The sequence below is a fragment of the Dendrobates tinctorius genome, unplaced genomic scaffold, assembly GCF_039654945.1.
Source record: "Dendrobates tinctorius isolate UK_male_01 unplaced genomic scaffold, ASM3965494v1 ptg000003l, whole genome shotgun sequence".
NCBI classification, from domain to species: Eukaryota; Metazoa; Chordata; class Amphibia; order Anura; family Dendrobatidae; genus Dendrobates; species Dendrobates tinctorius.
In genome coordinates this window covers 94,336,184-94,363,164 of record NW_027361671.1, presented here as the reverse complement: position 1 = coordinate 94,363,164, position 26,981 = coordinate 94,336,184, and the positions used below count along the sequence as shown (strand labels likewise).

Below are 26,981 nucleotides of genomic sequence, written 5' to 3'. Positions count from 1 at the left end.
GCTGTAAGCCCGCGACCGCTGGGCACGTCAGCTGATGAGAGGTTACGAACCTTGCCCCCCTCTACACTACCGCCACGGAGGATCATGTGTATGACCTACACAGGAGTCCAACCCCCACACAACATCATGAAGGCCTGTTCAACCCTGTCCTGCAAGTTAGTTAAAAACATATCTAGCCCGATATCTGTTAGATGAACGCCGTCCGGTCTCAGGAAAAGTGAGATGTCTTCTTCCAGGGTGTGGTGGTGAACCACGATGCCGTAGTTCTCTTTGACAAACGTTGCCATCTTTGCGTTTATCCTTCTTGACTTGCCGATGGCTTTAGGGTCTTTATATTATATCGGACCACACCACCACCATATCTGGTATCAAGCAAACAGCCCGCTTGATGTCAGTTTTCATTGTCGTGAAGAGCTCCGCACCTGTTGTCTTGCACAAATCATTACCACCAGCGTGTAACACCAATATCAGTTGCCCTTTTGCCATTTTAGAAATTTTAACCAACTCTGGGAAGATCTGACGCCACTGGAGCCCTCTGATGCCTCTCCAGTTGACCTCAAGTTGTGGGAAGTAAAAATTCTTTCCACCAGGGCGTATCTCGGCTCTTTTGCACGCCCAATAAATAAAAGAATGGGTAATGGGACAAACTGTGGGCTTATGACCTCCTGTAAGAAACAAGATGTGTTAAGGCAGGTCTAGTCTTATTTTTCTTGCAAAGCATGCGGATTTCCAACGTCCCAATCTTTGTTCACTTCAGCTTCTGCTACACCGGCCCTAGCTGCTTCAGTGGCCGCTCCGATTCTAAAAGATTGCGTTCCGTATTCTTTGGGGTCTACACCGACAGCTTGTATACATTTCTTAAAGATTGTGTGAAATTGATATTTAGTAAGTGGGAACCTCGGTGTGTGAGAGGAAAAATCTACTTTTGTGCCTTATAGCTGCGTAGTGTCTGACTATTTTGACCGGGCATATGGGGCCGTCTAGAGCCTTGACCAGGACCCACGACCCTCTACCGGTGGGGTCACATTTTGATTTCCGCACTCTAATGCGCAGAGCGTCGCTGCATATTGCGAGATCCTCATATATTAACCCGCCTACTGATGCTGTTTTAGAATGTGGCACTAGTTCACTAATTCGCAGCGCCCCGAAGAATGCGATTGCAAACGCTGCAGATATTAGGGCTGACTCGTATTGTGACTTGCACACCGTTTTAGATATTGTTATAATATCATGCAACAGACTTAAAGAAGCGGGGCGACGACATTCCTGACTAGGTTGGAGCCTTTTCCAGCCTTTAACGGCTTGCTTTATGAAAAAATATTTAGTTACATCGGCCCATCCCACTAGCTGAAAGAAAAAGGCTATTCCCGATAAATGACGCTGCGCTAATGTACCCGACGCGCTTATACTCTTGAGCTGATTCAGGAGTTCTACGACCACGTCGCATCTAGCCTGATCACACGTATCGACTGGCCTCCCTTTAATTAGCGAGCACCACTCTTCCCATGCCTTACCATAAACCTTCCAGGTAGCCGGTGTCACTGAGGCGCGGATCAAGGGCATTAGTGATTGGCCACTGTGTCCCAGAGGGAGGGAGGACACAGTAAGCCCGTTGGTTCTGCGCTTGGAAGGAGAACATTGAAGGCCTGCCAATTGGAAGACAACAGAGAGTTAACCATCTTATCATCCACAGTAGACGTCACTCTGGCTCGGCACCAGATGTTATGTCTAAGGCATAATAGTGCAAGGCGGCGCAACAGCGCAAGAATCGGTGGTAATGAGGAAGACATACTGTTTAAGCATTTTGCGCTTCCCGGGTTTTTGATTAGAAATCTGATATTTGCATTTTTTAGTTTGTCACCCCATAGTTTGACTGATGTAACTATGGCAAATATCTCCCACAAAACGGGGTTGCGGCCCCAGTTGGCAGAGGTCCAAAGCCATCTGCTTTTGCACCATTGGTTGCAGTAGATTGCGACAAAACTATTTGTGAGATCCACGCCCACCAGTAGACCAAGGGCGCTGTTTAGCGTTTCCTGAGACATGACACATGTATGCCCATTATAGATTTCCAAAAATGTTGTCCAGACGGCCAAATCCGCTTTCATTGAGCGATTAATTCTGATTCGGTGGCCCGGCTGGGCGATGCCCTTTGTAGCTAATGATAACCCGCGTGAGAAGGCTCTGCCAACTGGCATAACTCGACAAGCAAAGTTGAATAAACCTAGTAAGGACTTCATTTGCTGGAGGGTGACTTTCTATTCAACGAGGAAACTTTTAACCATTTGGAGTTTTTTCCAATTTATCCTCTAGTACAGTGGTCCCCAACCTTTTTTGCACCGGGGACCGGTTTCAAGCAAGACCATTCTTCCATGGCCCGGCAGGGCGGGGATGGAGGTGTGGCAGGGGCGGGGCTTTGGTCATAAGGGGGCGGGGCTATGGACACGGTTGTAGTGTAGCAGTGCATACTTATAATTAAATAACATTTATAATGTGACTCAACTCACCATAGGTTTTGAATAAGTGCTCCATCACCCCCTTCTCCCCATCATTGCCTTCACCTCATCACTCCCTTCTCCCCATCATTGCCTTCTCCCCATCACTGCTGTCTCCCCATCATTGCCTTCACCCCATCATTCCCCTCTCCCCATCATTGCTTTCACCCCATCACTGCCATCTCTCCATCATTGCCTTCACCCCATCACTGCCATCTCTCCATCATTGCCTTCACCCCATCACTGCTGTCTCCCCATCATTGCCTTCACCCCATCACTGCTGTCTCCCCATCATTGCCTTCACCCCATCACTGCTGTCTCCCCATCATTGCCTTCACCCCATCACTGCCATCTCCCCATCATTGCCTTCACCCCATCACTGCTGTCTCCCCATCATTGCCTTCACCCCATCACTGCCGTCTCCCCATCATTGCCTTCACCCCATCACTGCTGTCTCTCCATCATTGCCTTCACCCCATCACTGCCATCTCCCCATCATTGCCTTCACCCCATCACTGCTGTCTCCCCATCATTGCCTTTACCCCATCACTGCTGTCTCTCCATCATTGCCTTCACCCCATCACTGCCGTCTCTCCATCATTGCCTTCACCCAATCACTGCCATCTCCCCATCATTGCCTTCACCCCATCACTGCTGTCACCCCATCACTCCCCTCTCCCCATCATTGCCTTCACCCCATCACTCCCCTCTCCCCATCATTGCCTTCACCCCATCACTCCCTTCTCCCCATCATTGCCTTCACCCCATCACTCCCCTCATGGCCTTCTCCTCATGTCCCCATCTCCTCCAGGGCCAGGCTACACAAACACAGACCAACACACACACACATACATGTACACACACACACAGACATACATGTACACACATTATACACACACACACACACACACACACACACACACACACACAGACATACATGTACACACATTATATATATACACACACACACACACACACACAGACATACATATACACACAGACACCACCTCTCTCCTCTCACCTGTCCGCCGCCCGCGCTTCCTCGCACTGACACAGCAGCGGCCGCGCTCTCCTCTCTGTGTCAGTCAGAGACAGGAAGCGCGGGCGGCGGGCAGGAAGCTGGACGGGTCCTTGCAGCTCCGCTCCTGCTATTCCCTGTTGCAGGCAGCGGAGCTGCTTGATCGCTCCCTGGCCGCCGCTAAGAGCTGCTGCGCGCCGCCCCAGCCCCCGCTATGCCACTGACCGCCCCTGGCTCCCCTTGTGTCCGCGGACCGGCAAGGGCACTGCAGCGGCCCGGTGCTGGGCCGCGGACCGGCGGTTGGGGACCCCTGCTCTAGTAAACGAAAAATCATCTCATTTGTGTCTATTTCAATACCGAGGAAAGGGAGAACGTTACACGGACCGATCGTTTTCTCCGGCAATAGTGGGACACCGAAACACCTAGAAATAAATTTAAACTTTTGAAGAAGAAAAGAGCAGAGTTTAGATTCCCTAGGTCCGACGAACAAAAAGTCTTCGAGGTAATGGATTGTTGAATTGCTGCCTGTTTCGTAACGTACTACCCAGTCTAAGAAGGTGCTGAAAAGCTCGAAATAGTGACAGGAAATGGAGCAGCCCATTGGCAGGCACATGTCAAAATAAAAAAAAAAAGCTGGCCCACCTTACAACCCAACAAATGGAAGCATTCAGGGTGCACGGGTAAAAGACGGAAAGCTGAATCTATGTCGGTTTTTGCCAGCAGGGCTTCGGGCCCCGCCGCGCGCACAAGCTCAACTGCTCTGTCAAAACGAAACGTAGGTTACCGACGAGTCTCCTGGGGGTATTGCGTCATTGACCGAATCGCCTTTTGGGTAGGAAAGGTGATGTGTTAGCCGATATTTACCGGGTTCTTTTTTGGGCACAATACTTAAAGGCGAAATTCTGAAATTTTTAAGTGGTAATGATTGAAATGGGCCCGCCATCCTGCCTAGTTGGACCTCATTTATAATTTTTTGCTGTAAAATCTCCGGGAACTCCCGAGCTGATTTTAGATTTTTTGCTGAAGTTGGAGCTCGGTTAAATTTAAAGGGGATGAAAAAACCGTACTTAAAACCGTCGTATAATTGCTGAGCAGCTTCTTTATTGGGATAAAGGCTTAGCTAAGGGCCCATTGCGGCAACGCTCACTGGGGTTTTGCCTCGTAGCAGTTCCACTTGCGGGGCGTGTACACATTGATGCAGGGTGTCCGCCTCCGCAGGCTGAGCAGTCGTGTCTATATCTGCATGCCGCCTGGAAGCGACAGTTTCCATTATTGTATAACAAGCAGGCCCCTGGTCTATGTCACAGGAGGAGTGATACCTGAGCTGGTATGCTCCGACTCCTTGATCCACCGACTCCGCTCCAGGGACTCTTACACATACACTGCGTTCCAAATTATTATGCAAATTGGATTTAAGTGTCATAACGATGTAATTTTTTGTTTTTCAAATAAACTCATAGATGGTATTGTGTATCAGGGCTCTTTGGATCACTGAAATCAATCTCAAACGCCTGTGATAATTAGTTTACCAGGTGAGCCCAATTAAAGGAAAACTACTTAAGAATGATGTTCCACATTATTAAGCAGGGCACAGGTTTCAAAGAATTTAGGAAAGAAAACGGATCTCTCTGCTGCTGAAAAGCATCAAATAGTGCAATGCCTTGGTCATGAGAGGAAAACATTAGATATTTCCCAAAAACTTAAACGTGATCATCGTACTGTTAAGAGATTTGTGGTTGATTCTGAGAACAGACATGTTTGTGCTGATAAAGGCAGAATGAGGAAGGTTTCTGCCAGGCAAGTTCATCGGATTAAGAGAGCAGCTGCTAAAAAGCCATTACAAACCAGCAAACAGATATTTAAAGCTGCTGGTGCCTCTGGAGTCCCTCGAACCTCAAGGTGTAGGATCCTTCAAAGGCATGCTGTGGTGCATAAACCTACTATTCGGCCACTCCTAAACAGTGTTCACAAGCAGAAATGGTTGCAGTGGGCCCAGACATACATAAAGACTAATTTTCAAACAGTCTTGTTTACTGATGAGTGTCGAGCAATCCTGGATGGTCCAGATGGATGGAGTAGTGGATGGTTGGTGGATGGCCACTATGCCCTCACAAGGCTGCGACGTCAGCAAGGAGGTGGAGGAGTCATGTTTTGGGCCGGAATCATGGGGAAACAGCTGGTAGGGCTCTTTAAGGTTCCTGATGGTGTGAAAATGACCTCTGCAAAGTATATAGAGTTTCTGACTGACAGCTGTCTTCCATGGTATAAAAAGCAGAAATGTGCCTTCAGGAGCAAAATCCTCTTCATGCATGACACTGCACCATGTCATGCTGCAAAGAATACCTCTGAGTCATTGACTGCTATGGGCCTAAAAGGAGATAAACTCATGGTGTGGCCACCATCTTCCCCTGACCTCAACCCTATAGAGAACCTTTGGAGTATCATCAAGCGAAAGATCTATGAGGGTGGGAGGCAGTTCACATCAAAACAGCAGCTCTGGGAGGCTATTCTGACTTCATGCAAAGAAATACAAGCAGAAACTCTCCAAAAAATTCACAAGTTCAATGGATGCAAGAATTGTGAAGGTGATATCAAAGAAGGGGTTCCTATGTTAACATGTAACTTGGCCTGTTAAGCTATTTAACTCCAAAATATCCTTTTTGTTCAGTGAATGTGACCTCCTAATGCTGCAAATTCCACAAATGAGCATTTTCAGTTCTTTAAAACATATCAAATGTTTAGAAATTCTACTGTGCCTAATAATTTGGAACAGTGCAATTTGAGTTTTTATTAATTTTGGAGATTATACTGTTATCATTGGGAGGTTTCTTCAATAAAATTCAATGCATACTCTAACAGGTGATGACTTTTATTAGACTGACTGTCATTTGTACCGACTATTTAGGAAAATCAGAGAAAAATATTATTTGCATAATAATTTGTAACACAGTGTACTCCACTCCAGGGACTCTTAATTTAATGGGGGTAAAACCTGTAATCAAATCCATAAATTCTCCGCAGAGCAGCTCGTAAGTGCCTCATTTGCTTTGGCGGGTACACCATGATGTAGGGTGTCCGCGTCCGCAGGATGGGCATCCATGTTTATATTTACCAGACACGTTGAATCAGCAGTATCCTTTGTTAAATAGTAAGCGGGCCCCAGGTCCACGTGCGACCACTGAGTCCTGGAGTAATTAGTGGTCGCGTATGAAAAGGAGGGGGGGCTGCTTTTTGAGCCATCATCAATTATAGCCAAACATCTGTTCCCAGCCAAATTTGGGCTGTAGGGTCAGGCGCCTGCGGAACTGTACATTGTACCACCGCCAGGCGGAAACATAATCAATATTTTGAGTGATTTATAAAACGTAGATCGCTGGGGTGAGATCACTCACCGCTATTTGACTTCGGCCGAGTGACTCCAGGTGATGGAGGTACTCAGGCTCCTGCAGTATCGTAGGTTGAGGTTAAGTGTCTGCTGTGTCCAGAAGCCCAGGGAGTGTGGGATTGATCCGTGGCGGCTTCTATGTGGTCCGTGTCTGCGGTGTTAGCGTGATGACGGCTCTTAGAGGGATAGTGGGAATGGTGACGGAAGTCTGCTGAGGAGAAGTAAGAGGAGGAGCGGGAGGTCGTGCGGCGTCTACCTCTGGGACCACTTCTACTATGGGGAGTGATGTTAGCCCCTGCGCCCGTTGTGGCTAGGGGCATAATTGATAACATTGTGATGCTTTCACTGGCTGTGATGTGCATCTTGAGGGGGGCGGCGTTCTGACCACCAATGGAATGGTGTGCGACGAAGGTGTTTGTGACATTGGGGGGGTTGGTGGTGTGTTTGTGTTTTGTGCTACACATAGGTTTTGCTGCAGAGCGTCCTGAATGGTCAGGTTGGACCGGACAGCACGCTTGGCAGCACCATGGCTATTTCCACCCGAACTCCCGACGTTCCGCACGGGCGGCAATGCTGCGCCCGTAGGAGAGACGTGAGAGACCAGGCTTGGTAATGGGACGTTGCTGCTACAGGAAAGGGTTAATCTGTGCACAGTGCTTCGCTGCCTGCCCTCTAGAAGCTGCTGCCCTGGCCTTGTATTGTAGTGGTGGGGGCTGTGCTGGGCCGGCCACTGGAGCAGTGGTGACGCTGGGTGGGCGGAGCCTGCAGCCGGCTCTGAGTTTTATTTTTTTTTAATTCTGTGGAAGCATGGTAGAAAAGCAATGTCTGACTTTCATTTGTTCATTTTCATAGATTTTTGATTTATTATTACTTTTGTCAGTCAAGTTATTTCTGTGACCGTTGTGGGCTTTTTTTTGAGGGGTACCAACAATTTTGACCACGTGTGTAATCGGTCATTGTCATGCAGGGGGAAAAGTACACACCCCCCAGTGAAAACTTTGATGATAACAACAACTTGGACTTAATGTTTTTTTTTTTTGTTTTTTTTTAACTCTTGGTGCCAAATACTTTGATTGCTAATATCTCCACAACGGAAAGGCAAGCCACGATTACACCTTATGTCCAGTTCAACATGAAAAATCTGGTGATTGTTGACAGGTCCTCTTTTAACGAATGACAAATCTATCATTGGGAAGGCATCGCCTCTGGATCCACAAAATTAGCTGTGTTAGCATGACTAATATATCTAGACGGGTTCCTGCTAAAACTTCAGGGATCAGTGACAACATAGATTCTTGCAGTTTAACCCCCAATATGCCACAGCCAATTGTGCACTCAGCATCTAGGTGTTCCCTGTCAGCCCGTTGCCCCCACGTGCACACCCCTTCTTGACCTGATCACTGTGGTGACACTGCATTACCATGGCAGCTGGGGGCCTAACAATGGCCCACGTGGCTGCCGTTTTAGTCCTCCTAGACCCAGCCAGAATCTGGCAGACACAATACCTTGCAATACAAGTGATTTCAGTTGTGTTTACCACCAGAAGCTATAATGTAGGTATATTCTGTTCTCTTGGTGAGGGGCAGGGAAAAGATTGGCCATTATTAGCTTATTGAAGATCCATTATGTTTTGTTCTGCCTCACAGACAATCTTGCCGACTTTTAGACAGTTTATTTAGCTGTCTTCTTCCCGCTTCTGATCCCTTTAGTTTAACATCAGAGCCATGGAACAGATGAAGGCAATTTCATTGTCTCAGCTGACAGGTTATTGTACGGTATAGTGTGCACTATACCCAAGACTAAATCTTGTCAGATAGGATAGTTTAATCTTTACGACGATGCTGATTACAGGTATCAAAGTAATGGGCAATTTGCAGAGGCAACAGATCCCCCGAGGCCGCCGTTCTCGCGTTACATGGCTCTAATTGGCTTATTTGTGGATGATGTCAAGCTCTGTAAACCAAGGCATTTAGGGACATGCAACTTCTACCTTCTTTCTAAACTTACCTGTGTCTTTGGATTCCTCTGATCATTAATTGTCTCTAAAGTATAGCTTCACTGCCTAATAAAAAGCCTTCTTAGAATGTGTATATTAAATATGGGAATGTTTCTCTTCTATCCGCAGTCTTATCTTTCTGAAGCCAAACTTGGGGGCCATGGATTTCTTCGAGCTCATGTGGATCGTGGGCATCTCGGACTTTGTTCTGAAATACATCACAGTATCTCTGAAGTGTCTGATCCTCTCTCTTCCGAGGATTGTCATAGCTGTGAAATCTAAGGTAACTAATCCTGCGCTAATTTCTAACCTACCATCTCCACATTAGTTTATTTAAGGGCCTTCGGCTCGGTCTCGTCAACTTGATGAATGAACGATCTGTAGGAATATCGATCTTGAGCAAGCCTAGGTAGGTCCACCATTGTCTTCTCCGCCATTATCTTGATTGTATCAAGCCATCTGGTTGCTGGTCTGCCTCTTCGCCTTATCCCTTCTATTCTTCCGACCATGATGTCCTTTTCCAGTGATTGCTCTCCTTGTATGATGTGTCCAAAGTAGGCAATTCGTAGCTTGGTGATCTATGCTTCTAGTACAATCTTCACTATACCAGTTTAATCTCATAATTTTACATTGCTAGGTTGGTAGAGGGCAGGTGAAGTTAAAGGGGTATTACAGTCATTTGAGTAATAAGATTGGATTTCTTTTTTTAATATCAATTATTTATAGATTTTGATCAGTTTAAGAGGCATCATTCTACCAAAAGCCACCCTTGTAACCTTGTGGCTTTACACTGAAGCTTGGCTAAGATACTGGGTATTTTAGAGAAACCTAAATGGCACAGCGTTTTACTTGCATGTATTCTGAATGCTGTGTGTACTGATCTTTGCTTTCGCTGGGGAAGAGAAGTACGTTAATATATGAGCCTCACCCCAGGTAATGCAAAGAGCAGCACATCATAGTGTAACGGTTGCATGGGAAATGTAGTCCTAGCAGCAGCCTATGAATTAGGAAACCAGTCCGGTGCATGTTGGCTGACGTAGATGGTGGTACCATCTGGGGGTAGTGCCAAGGTACATTAGGGATAGCTGCTGTCTATAATTTATATATTACACAGACATGTCCATTGTTAAGTGATCCTTTCTTGAATTGCTTCAAAGGGGTTTACTATTTTCACAAAAGTGGTGCCCAAATGGTCCGCTGCTTATCTAGTCTCTGTGTTTTGGTGACGGCTTTCATGTATTGGCCACAGTGCACATCACCACTGCAGACAGTCAATATACTCAGTGACTGTACTGATGTAGATGGCATGAGCCACAGAGCTCAGTGATCGTCTGCAGCTGTGATGTGATCGTGAGCTCACCGCTGCAGGCAAACACAACGACAGGAGCCACGTTGAATTTACGTGCATGGTGCACATTGCTCCTGCTGTTGATCACTGAGCTCCATAGTTTGTGCCATTTCCACCAGAAGAGCTATTTAGCTCAGTGATTGGCTGCAGTGGTGATATGCTGTGTTTGTTGGAGATCCAGCCCTAGACTGGGACAGGGTGCGCACGATGAGTTTAATATTTTACAACAATGCAATTGCCTGGGTACCTCTTTTTCGAAAGTAGAAAACCTCTGTAAGTTATACTGTATGTCATGATAACAGTTCAATACAATCTTGTGGCATCCAGTAAAAATATATATGTTTAATACGGAAGCCATGGTGGATGGCATGCTTCACTAGCATCGATCATAGCCATCAGCAATGTAAAGCCCCCTTCTGACTAACTTCTCAGATGTATTAGTTGCTATTAAGTATTCATCTAATGGGTTAAACAGCGGGGATCTGAATGACCGGATCCTATGTTTTATAAGGCCATCTGTAACGGCTGCACTTCTGCTGCTGACCTCACTCGTACCATGCAGCACCCATGTATGATGAATATATCAGTCACGGGGTAACCCTTATTTATGGCCGACTGGTATATACCATTTACTGAGGAGGTTAATGACTCCTGATGAAGGTGCCTCCAGTGAAACAATATATTGGCATTTCTGCACTAACTGCAATGTTCATGCAAGCATTCGAGTATAGGATGGACTGTATACTGCTAAAATCATGTTCATTAGGATCGTTCATTTGACGTCCTCAATGGCGTAGCTTTAATAGGGGTGCAAAGGCAGCAGTCTGACCCGGTGCCTATCGGGGCTCTAAGGCTGCATATATAGACATTAGGATTATAAATGGGGTCCTGTTATGGATCATGGACTGATCGTCACCGCACTTACTGTAAGGATGACTTTGTTTTAATTTGCGTAGTAAACCTTCATAGAGCTACAAACTATGAAAGTAAAGCAGAAGACATTCTACTAATGCAGTAATTAAAAGCACCAAATGAACACTTTAAATAAATAGAATCACTATCTACATTACCTCATGGCCTGGAATAATCAATAGGAGGCTCTATTAGGCTGGACAGGAGGATTTCTGTAGCTGACCACCATGTAATGCAAGCCGCTATGACTCCCTTACTCCCTTTATAAACCAGTTAAGTGGTCTGTTGATTGGACCACTCTGTAAGGAGCAAATTGACCTATTACATAAGGTAAAAGTAAGCGAAGTAATGCAGAATTAAGGAGCCAAGTAGTCCGATATAGACATGACCTGTTTATGTTATGTAATTGGTAAAGGGTTATCGATGTGTGTAGTTTCTTCTGCTGTTTTCTTTCCCTATACACCCTGGATGTCTCAGTCAGTGACAACAAAGTCCTATCAGCCAACTGATCATCATGTCCACTATTTGATATTTCCATCTCTGTGTGTGGGGCTACCATAACTCCTAAATAGCACGTCTGCTGTCTGAATTATATTTAACTCATTTTTATCTTTTACTCCTTATTTTCAATTATTTGCACCAACCTGCCAATAGCACCTGATAAAAAATCTTCACCATGAGCCCTGATTTGTTTTCAACCTAACTACCGTAAGAGTCACTGAGGTTCTCCCTTCTCTAAACTCTTCCCTCTCCAACCTATTCTGAGTGCAGCAGCCCAGCTTATACTTGTGACCAGCCATTACACCAATGCCTCCATGCTGTGCCAGTCACTACACTGGTGGCTCATTCACTATGGACTGCAAATTCAAACTTGTTAACTCAGACCTGCAAAGCTGATCACAGTGAGGCGCTGCGCTATTTATCTGCCCTCATGCACATCTACTACACTACGGGTATGCGCACACGTTGCGGATTTGCCGCTGCAGATTCGCCGCTGCAGATTCGCAAGTGATTTACAGTACAATGTTATTCTATGGGGAAAAAAATTTGCTGTGCACATGTTGCGGAAAAATCCGCGCAGTAACGCAGCATTTTTTTTTTTTTTTTTTGCAACATGTCAATTCTTTGTGCGGATTCCGCAGCATTTTTACACCCATTCCATTATACGAATCCGCAGGCTTAAAAACGCAGGCGAAATCCTCACACAATCCCCAATAAATGCACAGGAAATCCGCAGGAAAAAGCGCGGATTTTGACCTGCGGATTATGCCAAGAGATGCAGATTCCGCGCAGAAAATTCCGCACAGCAATCCGCAACGTGTGCACACACCCTACCAGTGTTTTCCATTCTGTCAATGATCTAAGATTGAAATCCTTCTGAATCTGAACCTCCCATTCACGTTTTGCAAATTTTGGCTGCACCAGTTGTCAAGAATGCACTACCCTGTCACATCTAAAGTGTATGGTGGGCTTTAGCCTAACTGCAGGGAACACCATGTTTAAATGTGAATATTAATAAGGCCCCATTCCTACAAGTCCTCAAAAGTTCCACTGACTTTTCAGGCCTCTGAATAATTGTAAAAAAAAGTGTTTCCTTTATTTTAAGAGACGTAAGCAGTTGTTTTAGTGCGTGTCAGTATTAAAGAGAATCTGTCACCAGGTTTTTTCTACATGATCTAAGAGCTGGAAACTTTAGGGGCAGAGACCCTGATTCTAGCAATGTGTCTCTTGCTGGGCTGCTTGATGCAGTTTGTATAAAATCATTGTTTTATCAGGAGGAGGTTATCCCTCAAAGGACTAGTATATAGACTGCCAGGTAGTCAACCTCACCCCCCTTTCTGTTGAGTAACGCTCTGCCTGTGCACGGTGTAAACATAGCGCTGTCAATCAGTGATGTGGGCGGGGTTATACAGAGCTCGGCGTTCAAGAGAACTGATAAATCTGCAACAGATAAACCAGGGATTTTATCAAACCTGCAATAAAGTAAGTTCTACATCTCTCTGGAATCAGGATCTCTGCCCCTACATCATGCAGCTCTCAGATGGAGTTGCAAAAAAAAGTTAAAGATTTCCTTTAACAATATTTCCTATTGCTCATTGAGACCCTTGGGGGAGACTAGATCTCGAGGTTGTGGTCTACACTTGTTTGAAATATATGTCAAACGCTTTTCATAGGTCAAAATGCAGTAGGCACTGGATAGTGGTGAAAACGTAGGACTGTTTATGTAAAGATTTATGCCAGGCATACTGTATATGGAAAGATTTGTGGCAGGTACTGTATACAAGGGTCACACAATCCAGCACTAGGACACGTGGTAGCAATTTGTATGTGTGTATATGGCTGAACTATGTAAGATAGGTAAATGGCTGCAGCGTATTGGGGAGGGGGGGGATGTATGTAACTTTGTATGCAGGAGCACGCAACAAGCATTGTAGCGGGCGCCATCACTGTAAGCTGAGGCCCTGAGGATGCAGAGAAAGACATGCCAGAAGGTTTGTTACACAGCCTTTGCTCTGTCATTTAATATATGGAAGGTTTTTTAACAAAAGTTTGGAAAACAGAATTAATATACCCTGTACTCTGACCTAAATAGCTATGTTCTTAACAAGCTTTGCTTTGGCACTAAAGTAGGTCAGCTTAGTACTTTAGTCATAATTACCATTTACATATATATGTCTTAGTCACATCCTCTCCGGAGTTAATGTGAGATAATATATAGCCGGCTATTCATGGGTCAACTCCGTTTCTAACCTAAAAACGTTGCTGTCTTAGCCCAGGACATGGATGGCTTATACGAGATGGCTCGTACAACTGTAGGCGCATGAAGTCTATCCAAGCCAGAGAGCTACAGTGACAAAGTTATGTCATCCTATGAAACTTTGCACGTTCATCTCCAACATTCATTTTGATATCCTTAGACCTTCTAACTGCAGTGCCGGACCTGCACATTATGGAAACGATCTCCAAAAGGAACCCCTCAACTGGGGGTAGATTTATGTTGGCAGTTCCAGACAATTTAGGTTGTTTTCAGTCAGTATTGTTCTCAATCACCTTTGGCTCCGTCCTACCAGGTTTCTGTTCTGGAAATCTTATAGAGCAATTATTTGTCATTGACACCAGTCAGTCTATCCCAAAATAGGTCCAGACAGATCCTTCATGTGCATCGTAGACATGTGTGAAAACTGATCCCCTGACATCAGAGCTTCATCTGTCACTACAGTATCACTAGTTACCCAAAGATGACCTGGTTGCGCACATCTAATGCATATGGCGACTTCTACCCTATTGACTATCGCACACTTTCAGCTTGACTGTGACACGTGGTAGTTGGTCTCTACATCCAGTGAGGCTGGCATTTCTAAATCTAATTTACATACTTTTTTTACAATACACATAGAGAGAGGCAATTTCATTGGCGCTGCCTAGTCTGGCATCCAGTCCGGTCTTTTGTGGTCGCTGTTTTGCATTTCTATGCCCCCGGTTGTCAGGATGTCGTGGCACAAGACACATGAGTAGTGATGAGTGAACGTGCTCGGATAAGACATTATCTGTCTTCGGCGTGCTCGAACCCTAGGTTTGAGTCCCCGCGGCTGCATGTCTGGCGGCTGTTCAATAGCCGCAACATATGCATGGATTACCTGTTTGTTAGGCTATCCCTGCAGGTGTTGCAACTGTCGAACAGCCGCCAGACATGCAGCCGCGGGAATCAAACCTAGTCTTCGAGCACACCGAAGTCACTCAGGTAAGCACCCGATCATGCTTGGATAACTACGTATCTGAGCACGATCGCTCCTCACTAGTCATGAGGCCTAACATGCAGCCAAAGACGCTAAGGATGCCGGGCCAAGGATGGAAACAGACCTCTGCGGAGGAACGTGGTGGACAGTGCAGATCAGTGCACTATGAAACCAATTGCTTAAATACATAGAAGTAGGATGTAACTTGAGTAAAGCTCATCATAGAGTAGAAATTTAAAAGTTCTTTTTAGGCTAACAAGGGTTAACTAAATGGGAAAGCAATGTATAAAGAGGAATAAAAATATACTCGTGGAGCCATTTTTAGGTGTAAGGTTTTTCTCATTGCGTCTGCAATGTGAAGTTTTGTTGGTTTCTGTAGGCCGTGCTGCAGAGGAGTAATAACCTTTTGTCTCGTAAGTAGGCCTGGCCCCTGTGAAGTTCGGTCATTGTGAGTTTTCATTGGTCCACAATTCCCAGCTTATCATTGGCAGACAAGTGCCACCGGCAGATCAATTAACTTTTGGCACACAAGGAATGCAGCCAGGCAGCTCTTCATTTGTGCCTGGCCCCGCTCCAAGCTTGGCGCCCCCTCCTTCCTCCCTTTCTGTAGTATCTTTTTTGTTTTTGGAGAGAATTAATATGCTAAAGCTGAACAGACAGGAATGATCTCTCCTGAGATAAATTGCTTCATCGGAAAAGGTTGAGAGTCGCTCCGCATCCCCCACCACCATCCACCGACAAATGGGAGCAGTCATTAATCCTTGTCATCTTGCTGGTGGCTGATAGGGAGGAAAGGCACCCCAGATTCTCACCAAGGCTTTGTCTCACATGAAGGATTCATCTTTTTCAGATGAAATCAGCATCGGACTAAGCAACTATAATGGGAGGCTTTTATTAACTCTCCACAGTGCTCCATATCCGATGACTAAACTTCTGCTGCTTTACAAGGCAGGGCTATTTTACTGTACAAATTGTTTAACCTTAAGCGTAAATTATGTTCTAGATTTTTTTAAGGCTGATTTTTATTTTATTTTTTTTAGATTTTTCGTGACTAAAAACTTATTATAATTTACTAATCATGTACACTGCAGTACAACATGGTTCTGGGCACATGTAATTCTACAATTCCTTACAGTTGTCATTTGGTGATTGTGTTGTAATCTGTGCATTCACATACTGTGAGTAAACTTACTACATTACCCCGTTCACCATGTTCACACGCAGCATAAATGCAGCAATAGCTACTTAGGCTAGTTTGCTTTTTTAGGCGCATGCGTTTTCACCAGTTTCTAGCCATGTTAACTCTTAAAACGCATGCGATTTTGAAACGCAGACGTGCGCATGTCTATGCGCACGCCTGCGTTCCCATAGACTGTAATGTGATTTTTTTTGTGCATTCCGTGCGCATGCGGTTTTTTTTTTTTTTTTTTTTTTTTTTTTTTTAGACAGGTCGGATAAACCAAAAATGCATCAGGTTGCGTCTGGCGGGCCTAGGCGCACATTACAAAAAAACGCATGCGCACGGAAACGCATACGAACGCGTGCATACGCTAGACCATGCGCCCCCATGTTAAAGATAGGGACGCATGCGCATGGACGCGCACGAAGCGCAGCTCTAAAAAACACTAGTGTGAAACCAGCCTTACTGCTTATTTTTCAGCATGTTTGTTTGCTCAGTGCCTTCAGTGGGTGAAAAAATGCCATAAAAACGTTGGAAGAGTTGGCATGCTGCAGATTTCAAGAAAGCTGCAGTTCTCCAATTCTCAAGTCAGGGAAAAAAAAAAAGCACATGAATAAGATTTCTGAAATCTCTAAGCTTTCACTGAAAAATGTAGCTTCTTTTGCTGCATGCTTTTTTCTGCAGAGAAGAACGCTGCATGGGAACATAGCCTTATTCACATATCAGATCATTTTTCAACCATGTGCACAGTCCAATAGCAATCCACTTTGCTTTGTGTCCATTTATATGATTACCGGGGCATCCGTTTTTCTCGTCTGCAAAAAAAAAAATGTATAAACTTCTCCTACCAATTAAACAGTAAAAAAAACAGATAGTACTAGGCATAAAGACAGATGACATCCGAGTGTTATCTATTCTTTTCACTGACCCATTCACTCGCATTTTCAAGTTTGCTCTGCAATATGGATCAAAAACCGGCATTTATGCGGTATTTTATACCGACATGTGAAAATACCCATGCTCTATACGTGAACATTCACATGTACAGTATTTGGTGAGTTTTTTACAATCAGTATTTGTAAGCCAAAACCAGGAGCGGGTGAAAAATGCAGAACTGACGTGTTTCTATTCTACTCTTAAACTGATTAATCTGATTATCCCTCTCCTGGTTTTGGCTTACAAATACTGATATAAAATACTGACTAAATACTGAGCATGGCCTTATATATTCTCAAAAACACGAATGAAGCCCTTACGTCTGAATGAGGCCTAAGGGTCCGTTCCCACAGCGGTCCCCCAGCACATAAACATGCAGTATGAACCCTGTAACTAATAACACTCTGAAAATGGGGCTAAGCTTCATATTTCGCCCTGTGCAAGGCAACGTACGTTTGTAATCCATAGCACAGGTCCGTTTATGCTGCGGATGTTCTCCATACCGTGGGATGCACAGTTATCATTCACAACTTTGGTATGGTAAAAAGCTGCAAAAACTTTGAACCAAAATTCATAACATTTCTGCCTCATCGAAACGTAATGCAACGCCAGTGAACAAATTACACTCTGCCTCATGGATAAATAATATTCTAACAATTTTAAAGATTTTGCTTAAATGTAGTAGCATAACACAATGAAAGAAATATAGGTATGTCTCTTTTTTTTTTTTCCTCGAACTCAGGAGACTTTTTTTTTTCTTTTACAATTTCACTTTATCTTCTGACAAACTACATTTGTCCTTCTGCTGGATAAGGACAATAGAAACGAATGCATGCGTTCGTATGAGTTGTTTAATGATCCGTGGACGTCCACAAAGTGATGTCCTTCACATGAAAATATTCATTTCTTCAAATAGTTTGCAGATCTGTGTCATGCAGAAATTTGGAAGCTCTAAGCAGAAAAAAGAAAGAAGCATCGGCTCCTCTTATCCCTACGAAACGGTAGCCCTGGAAATTGAATGGAAGCCATCGCCGTAGATGAAGGTGGTGCTGGCACCAGTCCACATTATTAGTGCAGCGCAATGAGTGGTCAAAACCAATTTATTATTTTGAGCTCAAGCCTAGGATTATCCCCACAGTAATGGCAGTAAGCTACTTCCACCAGCCCTTGCATTTGTGTTCATTGGTTGGTTTATTCCCGTTTACCTTTTTAAGTGCTCACTTTTTAGCTTTATTTTTTTGTTCATTAATTATATAATCCATACAGAGATTGCCAGATAATCTGTTGTTGTGTTTGTGAACTATGGGAGGAAAGTTTGCATACATTTTCTTTTTTCTCCAAGGTTCAAGGTATTTCTATGTCTTGTTATGCAAAGTCCTAATTGTAGCAGCCCAGCATTACTGTCAGTTATAATTTTTTCTATATTCTATTACAGCCCAAACGATTTCCGATTTTTTTTCTAATTCATTAAATTGCCTTCCAATACTGTTTTCTAGTGTTCTCCAGCTTACAGATAGCTCCATGTTCCCTTCCATACTGTTGTTACTATGCCCTTTCTCTGCTCACCTGTGTACAGGCTGAGTACGGGTATCCGATGAAGGGTAAAGCCCACATGTAACATGCGCCATTGTTCCATGCACTTAGTGTCAGTGCTGTGCTCCTCACACCCGTATCCAGGCATTAGAGCTGGTGAATCTGTATGCATCGGCTCCAATGACTCGTGTCCTGGTTGTAATAAGAGAGAACCTGTCACCGTGGCAAAAAATGTTTAGTATTTGCACGTGTTTTATTCCAACTGCTCCATTTTTTTTTCTTAAATCCGCCATATGGTTTCAGAGATGAGGGCTTTTTTTATTTAGTGCTAGTTTTTCTGGTCTTTACAAGATGGCATTACTCACAGGATCCTCTAGGGCGTGTCTTTAGGCTGCTCTGCATTATTTCCCTGTGAGACACACCCTCTTGGTAAAGACCATTAACCCCTTTACTCCCAAGGGTGGTTTGCACGTTAATGACCCGGCCAATTTTTACAATTCTGACCACTGTCCCTTTATGAAGTAATAACTCTGGAACGCTTCAAGGGATCTTGGCGACTCTGAGATTTGTTTTCTCATGACATATTGTACTTCACTTTACTAGTAAAATTTCTTCACTATAACTTGCGTCTATTTATGAAAAAAAAAACGGAAATATGGCGAAAATTTTGCAATTTTCAAACTTTTAATTTTTATGCCCTTAAAAGAGAGAAATATGTCACACAACATAGTTACTAAATAACATTTCCCACATGTCTACTTTACATCAGCACAGTTTTGGAAACAAATTTTATTTTTTGTTAGGAAGTTATAAGGGTTAAAATTTGACCAGCGATTTTTCTCACTTTTACAACAAAATTTACAAAACCATTTTTTTTAGGGACCACCTCACATTTGAAGTTACTTTAAGGGGTCTATATGGCAGAAAGTACCCAAAAGTGACACAATTCTAAAAACTGCACCCCTCAAGCTACTCAAAACTACATTCAAGAAGATTATTAACCCTTCAGGTGCTTCACAGGAGCAGAAAGCAACATGGAAGGAAAAAATGAACATTTAACTTTTTAGTCACAAAAATGATCTTTTAACACCAATTTTTTTATTTTCCCAATGGTAATAGGTGAAATTGGACCCCAAAAGTTCTTGTCCAATTTGTCCTGAGTATGCTGATACCCCATATGTGAGGGGGACCACTGTTTGGGCACACGGTAGGGCTCAGAAGGGAAGGAGCACCGTTTGACTTTTTCAACCTAAAATTGGCTGGAATTGAAATCGGACGCCATGTCGCGTTTGATGAGCCCTTGATGTGCCTAAACAGTGGAAACCCCCCAAAAGTGACCCCATTTTGGAAACTAGACCCCCTAAGGAACTTATCTAGATGTGTGGTGAGCACTTTGAGCCCCCAAGTGTTTCACTAAGGTTTATAATGCTCGGGTGTGAAAAAAAAAATCCTATTTTTGCCCACAAAAATGATCTTTTAGTCCCCAATTTTTAATTTTCCCAAGGGTAACAGGATAAATTGAACACCAAAAGTTGTTGTCCAATTTGTCCTGAGTATGCTGGTACACCATATGTGGGGAAAAAAACTGTTTGGGCACACGTCGGGGCTCGGAAGGGAGTGATGTTTTGGAATGCAGACTTTGATGGAATAGTCTGGGGGCGTCATTTTCCATTTGCAGAGCCCCTGATGTGCCTAAACAGTAAAAAAAAAACAAAAAAAAAAACACAAGTGACATTGTGTTGGAAACTAGACCCCCAAGGAACTTATCTAGATGTGCCCCAACTAATCTAATGTTCCCGGTAAGGTAAATTAGTAGTGCACTGAGGTGTGGTACAATTTGAAGCAATCCTTCATACACAGGTCAGGTTTTTCGGGGCAGGTGTCGCATTGGTAAATGGTGTCCTTGTGTATTCCCCTTTTGTAACACACTCGGCACCTTTTTTTTTGCAACTTACCTCTTTTTGCAGTCTGCGGGACCTCCCCCGGGAAATGCTGACCTGGTACGATACGAGCACCTTCAGTTCCATCAAACATCAGGGCCTTAACCACTACCTCCTGGAACTGAAGGTACGATGTATCGGCGTGGCGTGCACATTGTGACAGCAGGAAAGCGTTAAGCATTGCCATTTGTACAATGTCCACGGCCAGCTTTTTGTACCACACCCTGGCCTTTCTAAAAGTATTGTACAGTTGGAGGAGTTGATCGAGAGGTCAACTCCCCCCCCCCCCCCCCCCCCCCCATGTTTTTGTTGTACCCCAGTGCACAGGTCGGTTTGCTGACATGCAGATGTACCTCGTACAGAGGCTGAGGGCGCTGCCATCACCGTGTATGGTGGTCAAGAGAAGGACATCCCTCTTGTCCTTGTACTTGACAACCAGCAGGTGGTCGCTACATTGGGCTCTGCTCTCACCTTTTCTGAACATCTGCCCAAGTAGCATCTTCGGGAGGCCTCTCTGATTTTTGCAGACAGTATCGCAGGCTTTGGTACCTTGCACAGAGAAGGATTTGTAGAGTGGGACGCTGGTATAAAAGTTATCAGTGTAGAGGTGATAACCTTTATCCTGCAGTGGGTGCGCCAAATCCCACACAATTTTCCCACTCCAAGGACAGGTGAACATTCAGGGAGTTCAATCCTGGTGTCCGTTCCTTCGTACACTCTAAACCTGTGGGTGTACCCTGAGGTACTCTCACACAGTTTGTAGAGTTTGATTCCGTACCTGGCCCTCTTACTGGGCAGGTATTAACGGAATCCGAGCCTTCCCTTAAAATGGCCTAAGGACTCATCCACGCAGATGTCTCTTTGGGGCACGTACATTTCAGCAAACTTTTTGTTGAAGTGTTCGATGACCAGGCGAACTTTGAACAGATGGTCAAAGTTGGGGTCATCTCGTGCGGGACACGGTATAATGCAAGAATTTGTGGATGGCCTGAAAACGCGTCCGGACCATGACCATTCGGAACACTGGAGTGTTATATAAAATATCAACACTCCAATATTGCCGAAGTTCTGGCTTCTTCAGGATCCCCATGTGGAGGACCAAGCCCCAAAACTGCATCATTTCAACTGCGTCTACAGGAGACCAGTTAGAATATGATGAATTTGGGTTTTGTTCCAAAAATTTGCTCCACCATGAGGTTAACAAAATCCTCAGAGAAAAAGACTTTGAAAAAGTCAATTTCTGTGAGGCCGGTGGTGTCAAACTTGATTCCTGATTCTGCCACAAAATCAGGAATCAGTGGCTCGTAATTTTTGGGGGGCGAGGTCCATACAGGGTCTGCTTATTCAGCTACAGGAATGGTGGGTGCTGCCTCATTTTCTGTCCTGGGGTGTCTGTGTGGCGATTCCGCAGGACCCGAGAAGGAAGAGAATGAAGAATCGGAAAAGTAAAGAAAAGTGGGATCCTCTCCCTCGCTATCAGTGTCGGAGGCAAGGAAAGAATATGCCTCCTCCATTGAATAGCGCTGTTGGGAAAACGTGACGAACGGGACATTTTTTTTTTTTTTTTGTGAGTATGGTGCTTGGGTGTACTTTATTTATAACTATGTGTATGTGTGGGGGGGCTAGGGATTGGTGCAAACCATTTTGAAAAGAAAAAGCTAAAAGGAAAAAAAGAAAATAGGGAGAAAAAAGACCTGTGAAAAGAAAAGTCTAAAACAGCAGACCCTAGCTCTGATAAGGGAACTGCGTCACTTATCAAAATTTAGCGGCTGCTGGATGTGCACACGGGTGTTGCAAAGGGGTGGGGGGGTGAAAAAGAAAAATGAAAAAGAACAAGCCAGCACGAGCTCTGATAAGTGAACTGCGTCACTTATCAAAATTCGGCAGCTGCTAAATGTGCACACGGAGGCAGTGCAAAGGGGGGTGGAGGGGGGTAAAAAGAGGAGGAAGGGGGGATTGGAGTGGATGAAGAGAGATCGGGCAGGGATCAACACTTATGGATTTAGTCAAGTGGCGCAGGGGGGGTGTAAAAAAATGGAAAACGGCAGGCCTGAGCTCTGATGAGTGAGCTACGTTACTTATCAAACTTTGGCGGCTGCGGGATGTGTGTACGGAATTGGCGCAAAGGGGGCTGAGGGAAAAAAAGCGAGCACGAGCGTTGATCGGTGAACTGCGTCACCAATCCACGCTTGGCGGCTCCTAAATGTGCGCGCGGAGGCGGCGCAAAAGGGGGGTGGAGGGGAGTAAAAAAGGGGATTGGGGGATAAAGATAGATTGGGCAGGGATCGGGTAACACTTACAGTTGAACTGACTCTTCATTTTTCTTTCTTCTGTCTTATCTTCAGCAGGAATTGTGGTGCTACAGGCTGCTGTGGCACCACAAGTCCCAGCACAGAAGGAGCTCTGGCAGTGTGTGACTGCTCTGCAGGAATCCTCAGCTATGTGTGAGGACCCCTGCAGGGTGGTCACACAGTCACACCGCTGCTGTGATCTGTCATTGGTGGGATCAAATGATTACATCGATCCCACCAATCAGAGCTTCCCCAGACCTGAACCCAATCGAGATGGTTTGGGGTGAGCTGGACCGCAGAGTAAAGGCAAAAGGGCCAACAAGTGCTAAGCATCTCTGGGAACTCCTTCAAGACTTGTTGGAAGACCATTTCCGGTGACTACCTCTTGAAGCTCCTCAAGAGTGTGCAAAGCAGTAATCAATGCAAAAGGTGGCTACTTTGAAGAACCTAGACTATAAGACATATTTTCAGTTGGTTCACACTTTTTTGTTAATTATATAATTCCACATGTGTTAATTCATAGCTTTGATGCCTTCAGAGTAAATCTACAATTTTCATAGTCATGAAAATAAAGAAAACTCTTTGAATGAGAAGGTGTGTCCAAACTTTTGGTCTGTACTGTATGTCCAATGTAAGAAAGAGGTTAAAATTAGCACTAAATAAAAAGGCCCATATCGCTGCAATCATATGGCGGATTTTAAGAGCAGCAAAAAACTGAGTACTGAAGGGAGCAGTAGGAATAACGTAAGAGAAAAACACGGGTCACTTTTGACTTGGTTACAGGTCCTGAGCAAGTAGCATTGCATCCTGGTAACGTGAGGGCAGTACTTGTGATACTCGAGGCTACGGGCAAACTTGACAGAAGAAAAAGTCATGCTTCTTAGAAAAGAAGGAACAGGCGATTGCTAGGATGAAGAAGGATTTTTCAGAAAATAGAAAAAACTAAGATGATGGCAAGGAATGTGAAAAAGACAGTCAGCTAGTAAATTCCTCCCCACTCGGGCATGTTTCTCCGGTTCTGATTTTTCCTGTGGTAATGTGCAGGTGCCCACTGCAGTTAGTCACCAGCGTCATGGCCCTTCTGCTGTATCTGCAAGCATCACCTCTAAAAACACACTACATTCACCCTTCCCTGTTACTTCTTTGCCATCTCAGTCTTTGGACAACAGATCCACCCCTGAGGCTATGTGCACACGTAGCGTTTTAAAACGCTCACTAAAAACCGGACTCCTTCCCAGAAATCGCGCGTTTTTTTCCGCGCGATTTCATCGCGATTTTACCACGATTATGATCGCGATTTTGCCGCGATTTTCGTGTGCGTTATTCAAGCACTTTCCAAGCGATTTGAAGCATCGCTTGGAAAGTGATTGACAGGTTGGTCACACTCGTCAAACATAGTGTTTGACAAGTGTGACCAGGTTTTTACTATTGAGGCCGCCTATGCGGCATCAATAGTAAAAGATAGAATGTTAAAATGCTAAAAAAAAAAATAAAAAATCGGGGTATATTTACCTTCCGGCGTCCCGCGCTGCATTCCCGGGCCTCAGAGTTCCCAGTAATGCCTTGCGAGACCTGTGATGACGTAGTCTCGCGTTGCTATAGCGATCTCTCGAGACTACGTCATCACAGGACCTTGCCGCAAGGCATTACTGGGAACGCTGAGGCCCGGAAATGCAGCGCGGGACACCGGAAGGTAAATATACCCCGATTTTTTATTTTTTTTATTCTTTTTTTACAGGGGTATGGTACCCAGGGCCTGGAGGACAGTCTCCTCTCCTCCACACCGTGGGTACCAACCGCACATGAGACGCTTAACTTCCCGCATGGTGGGCATAGCCACATGCGGGAAGTAAGCGATTCTCATGCATTCCTATGGGTGCGGAATCGCGGCAATTCTTTGCGATTCCGCACAAAGAATGAGCATGCTGCGATTTTTTTCCGCGATGCGATTCCGCCGCGGAAAAAAGCGCAGCATTAGCACAGCATGTGCGGAATGCCATAGGAATGCATGGGGGGCGTTCTGTACACGATTTTTAAGCGTTTTCGCAGTGTTTTTGCGCCGAAAATCGCGGCAAAAACGCTTAAAAAATCGCTACGTGGGCACACAGCCTGATGATGCCTTGTTCCTGGGATCTGCAACATAGCTGCAAAATAACTTTGCATGCTATGGTGAGTGTTTACATGGGGCTTCTGCTACATATCTTTCTGCAGCATGTAGGTGAGATGCGTCAGATCTTTCATTTTGTTTCTACTGTAATATAGTGCCCACAAGTCTGGCCATAATATATCCACCCCGTGCTCACATAGCAGTACGTTTCCAAGCATGGCTATCGCTCCGTTGTCATTGCCCCGGGAATGCTCCTGTGCGGCCCCAATACAACAGGATATGATTCTTTTACGTTAAACATTATGTATCCTCTCTTCCCTATTGCTTTGTGCGGTAACACCCTGCATTGCCCTAGTTGGCAGGACAGTGCAGTAACACGTAGTTGCTTGATTGATATGGAGCTGAAGGCTGCTTCCATGAGCCATTACCCAGCGTGTACCTTGCCCATTTAGGCTCATTTTTCAGTTACTATCTGCATGGATTTTGCCTTCTGGGACATATTTAAGTTTCTTATTACGGTTTGTTCTCCCCCCATGTATAGTAGTCTCTTTCTGTATTTTCAAAATCATTCTCTGATTTTTTTTTTTTTTTTTTTTTGGCCTTGCAGGATAATGTGGACGGCTATCTGCAGCTGGTAACTCGCATGCGGACACTGATCTCTTCTGCTGGCCGCGGGTTCATGGTGCTCCGTGCCCCAGCTCATTGGAACACACAGGGCTTTTTCACACCATGTGAAAATGGCTCATTGAATCACTAAGCGGACATTTTAGTAGGAAAATAATAGAGGTACATTCATTTTAGCCACACAAACACATCTGGTCGGCACTCGATCACAATACCAACTTATTGGGTGCCACTAGCTGAGAGCCGCGTACAGTCACAGATGCTGTTTGATGATTAAAGGTTGAACGCTTCCAGGTTTCTGCATGGTGATTTTGGTGTCCCCTTAGCCAACGTTTTGATTAATAAGTAGTCTTCAGCAGAGCTGCCAGCCAACCACATTTTGTTTACATAGCAATTGTTTCCACCGGTAGTTCTTCATTTGCACTAATGGGAATGATGACGATCAGTCTTACAAATCATTTTCTAGTTTTTCATGTAGAATAAATCAAATTGCGACTGGCCAGTATTTTGCCTACAATTGCATATTATCTGATTTATAAGGTCAGTTTTATGTAAAATGCGCTAATATATTCTTTCCAGATTTGTTGTAGCCTCTGATTTATACAGCCTGAAAGAAGGAAGGCATATTTTATGTTCTAGAAATGAAATTCGTCATGTGACCGTTACCAATGAAAAGCTCAAAAGTGAGGCATAGCTAGAAATTTAATATACTATTAACATGGTTTCGTCTATGTGATTATGTTGGGGAAGTCATATAAAAATGTTACAGATCCATCAGAAAGTTTTGACGCACTTTTGACGCAGATTTGAATAAAACCTAAGCCTAACAAAGATCAATATAATTCATATAAAATAGCTGGTGACAAAATGCTCTTTAATCTTCTAAGGATATTGCCTAGTTTTGGCTTTAAGGATCCTGACAATTTTTTTCTTATTCAGGATGAGTACCAGTTTTAATGGCACCATTTGGGTAAAATTGATTTATCGTAAATTTTTACTTTATTTTTCAAGTCAATATTAGATATACAAGTGCTTCTCACTAAATTAGAATATCATCAAAACGATAATTTATTTCAGTTCTTCAATACAAAAATCGTAACTCATATTATATAGAGTCATTACAAACAGAGTGATCTATTTCAAGTGTTTATTTCTGTTAATGTTGATGATTATGGCTTACAGCCAATGAAAACCCAAAAGTCATTATCTCAGTAAATTAGAATACTTTATAACACCAGCTTAAAAAATATTAAAATCCGAAATGTTGGCCTACTGAAATGTACGTTCAGTAAATACACTCAAAGCTTGGTCGGGGCTCCTTTTGCATCAATTACTGCATCAATGCCGCGTGGCATGGAGGCGATCAGCCTGTGGCACTGCTGAGGTGTTATGGAAGCCCAGGTTGCTTTGATAGCAGCCTTCAGCTCATCTGCATTGTTGGGTCTGGTGTCTCTCATCTTCCTCTTGACAATATCCCAT

At 44.3% G+C, this 26,981-nt stretch overlaps 1 protein-coding gene across 3 annotated transcripts in view; it reads left to right on the top strand.

Moving 5' to 3' along the window:
• Nucleotides 1-26,981, top strand: part of RNFT2 (ring finger protein, transmembrane 2) — a 167,791-nt gene that overhangs the window by 59,336 nt on the left and 81,474 nt on the right. For all 3 annotated transcript variants that reach the window (XM_073561582.1, XM_073561704.1, XM_073561650.1), the window contains exon 6: nucleotides 9,024-9,177. In XM_073561582.1, coding sequence (XP_073417683.1) covers nucleotides 9,024-9,177 — 154 coding nt within the window. The remainder of the gene's footprint in view (nucleotides 1-9,023; nucleotides 9,178-26,981) is intronic.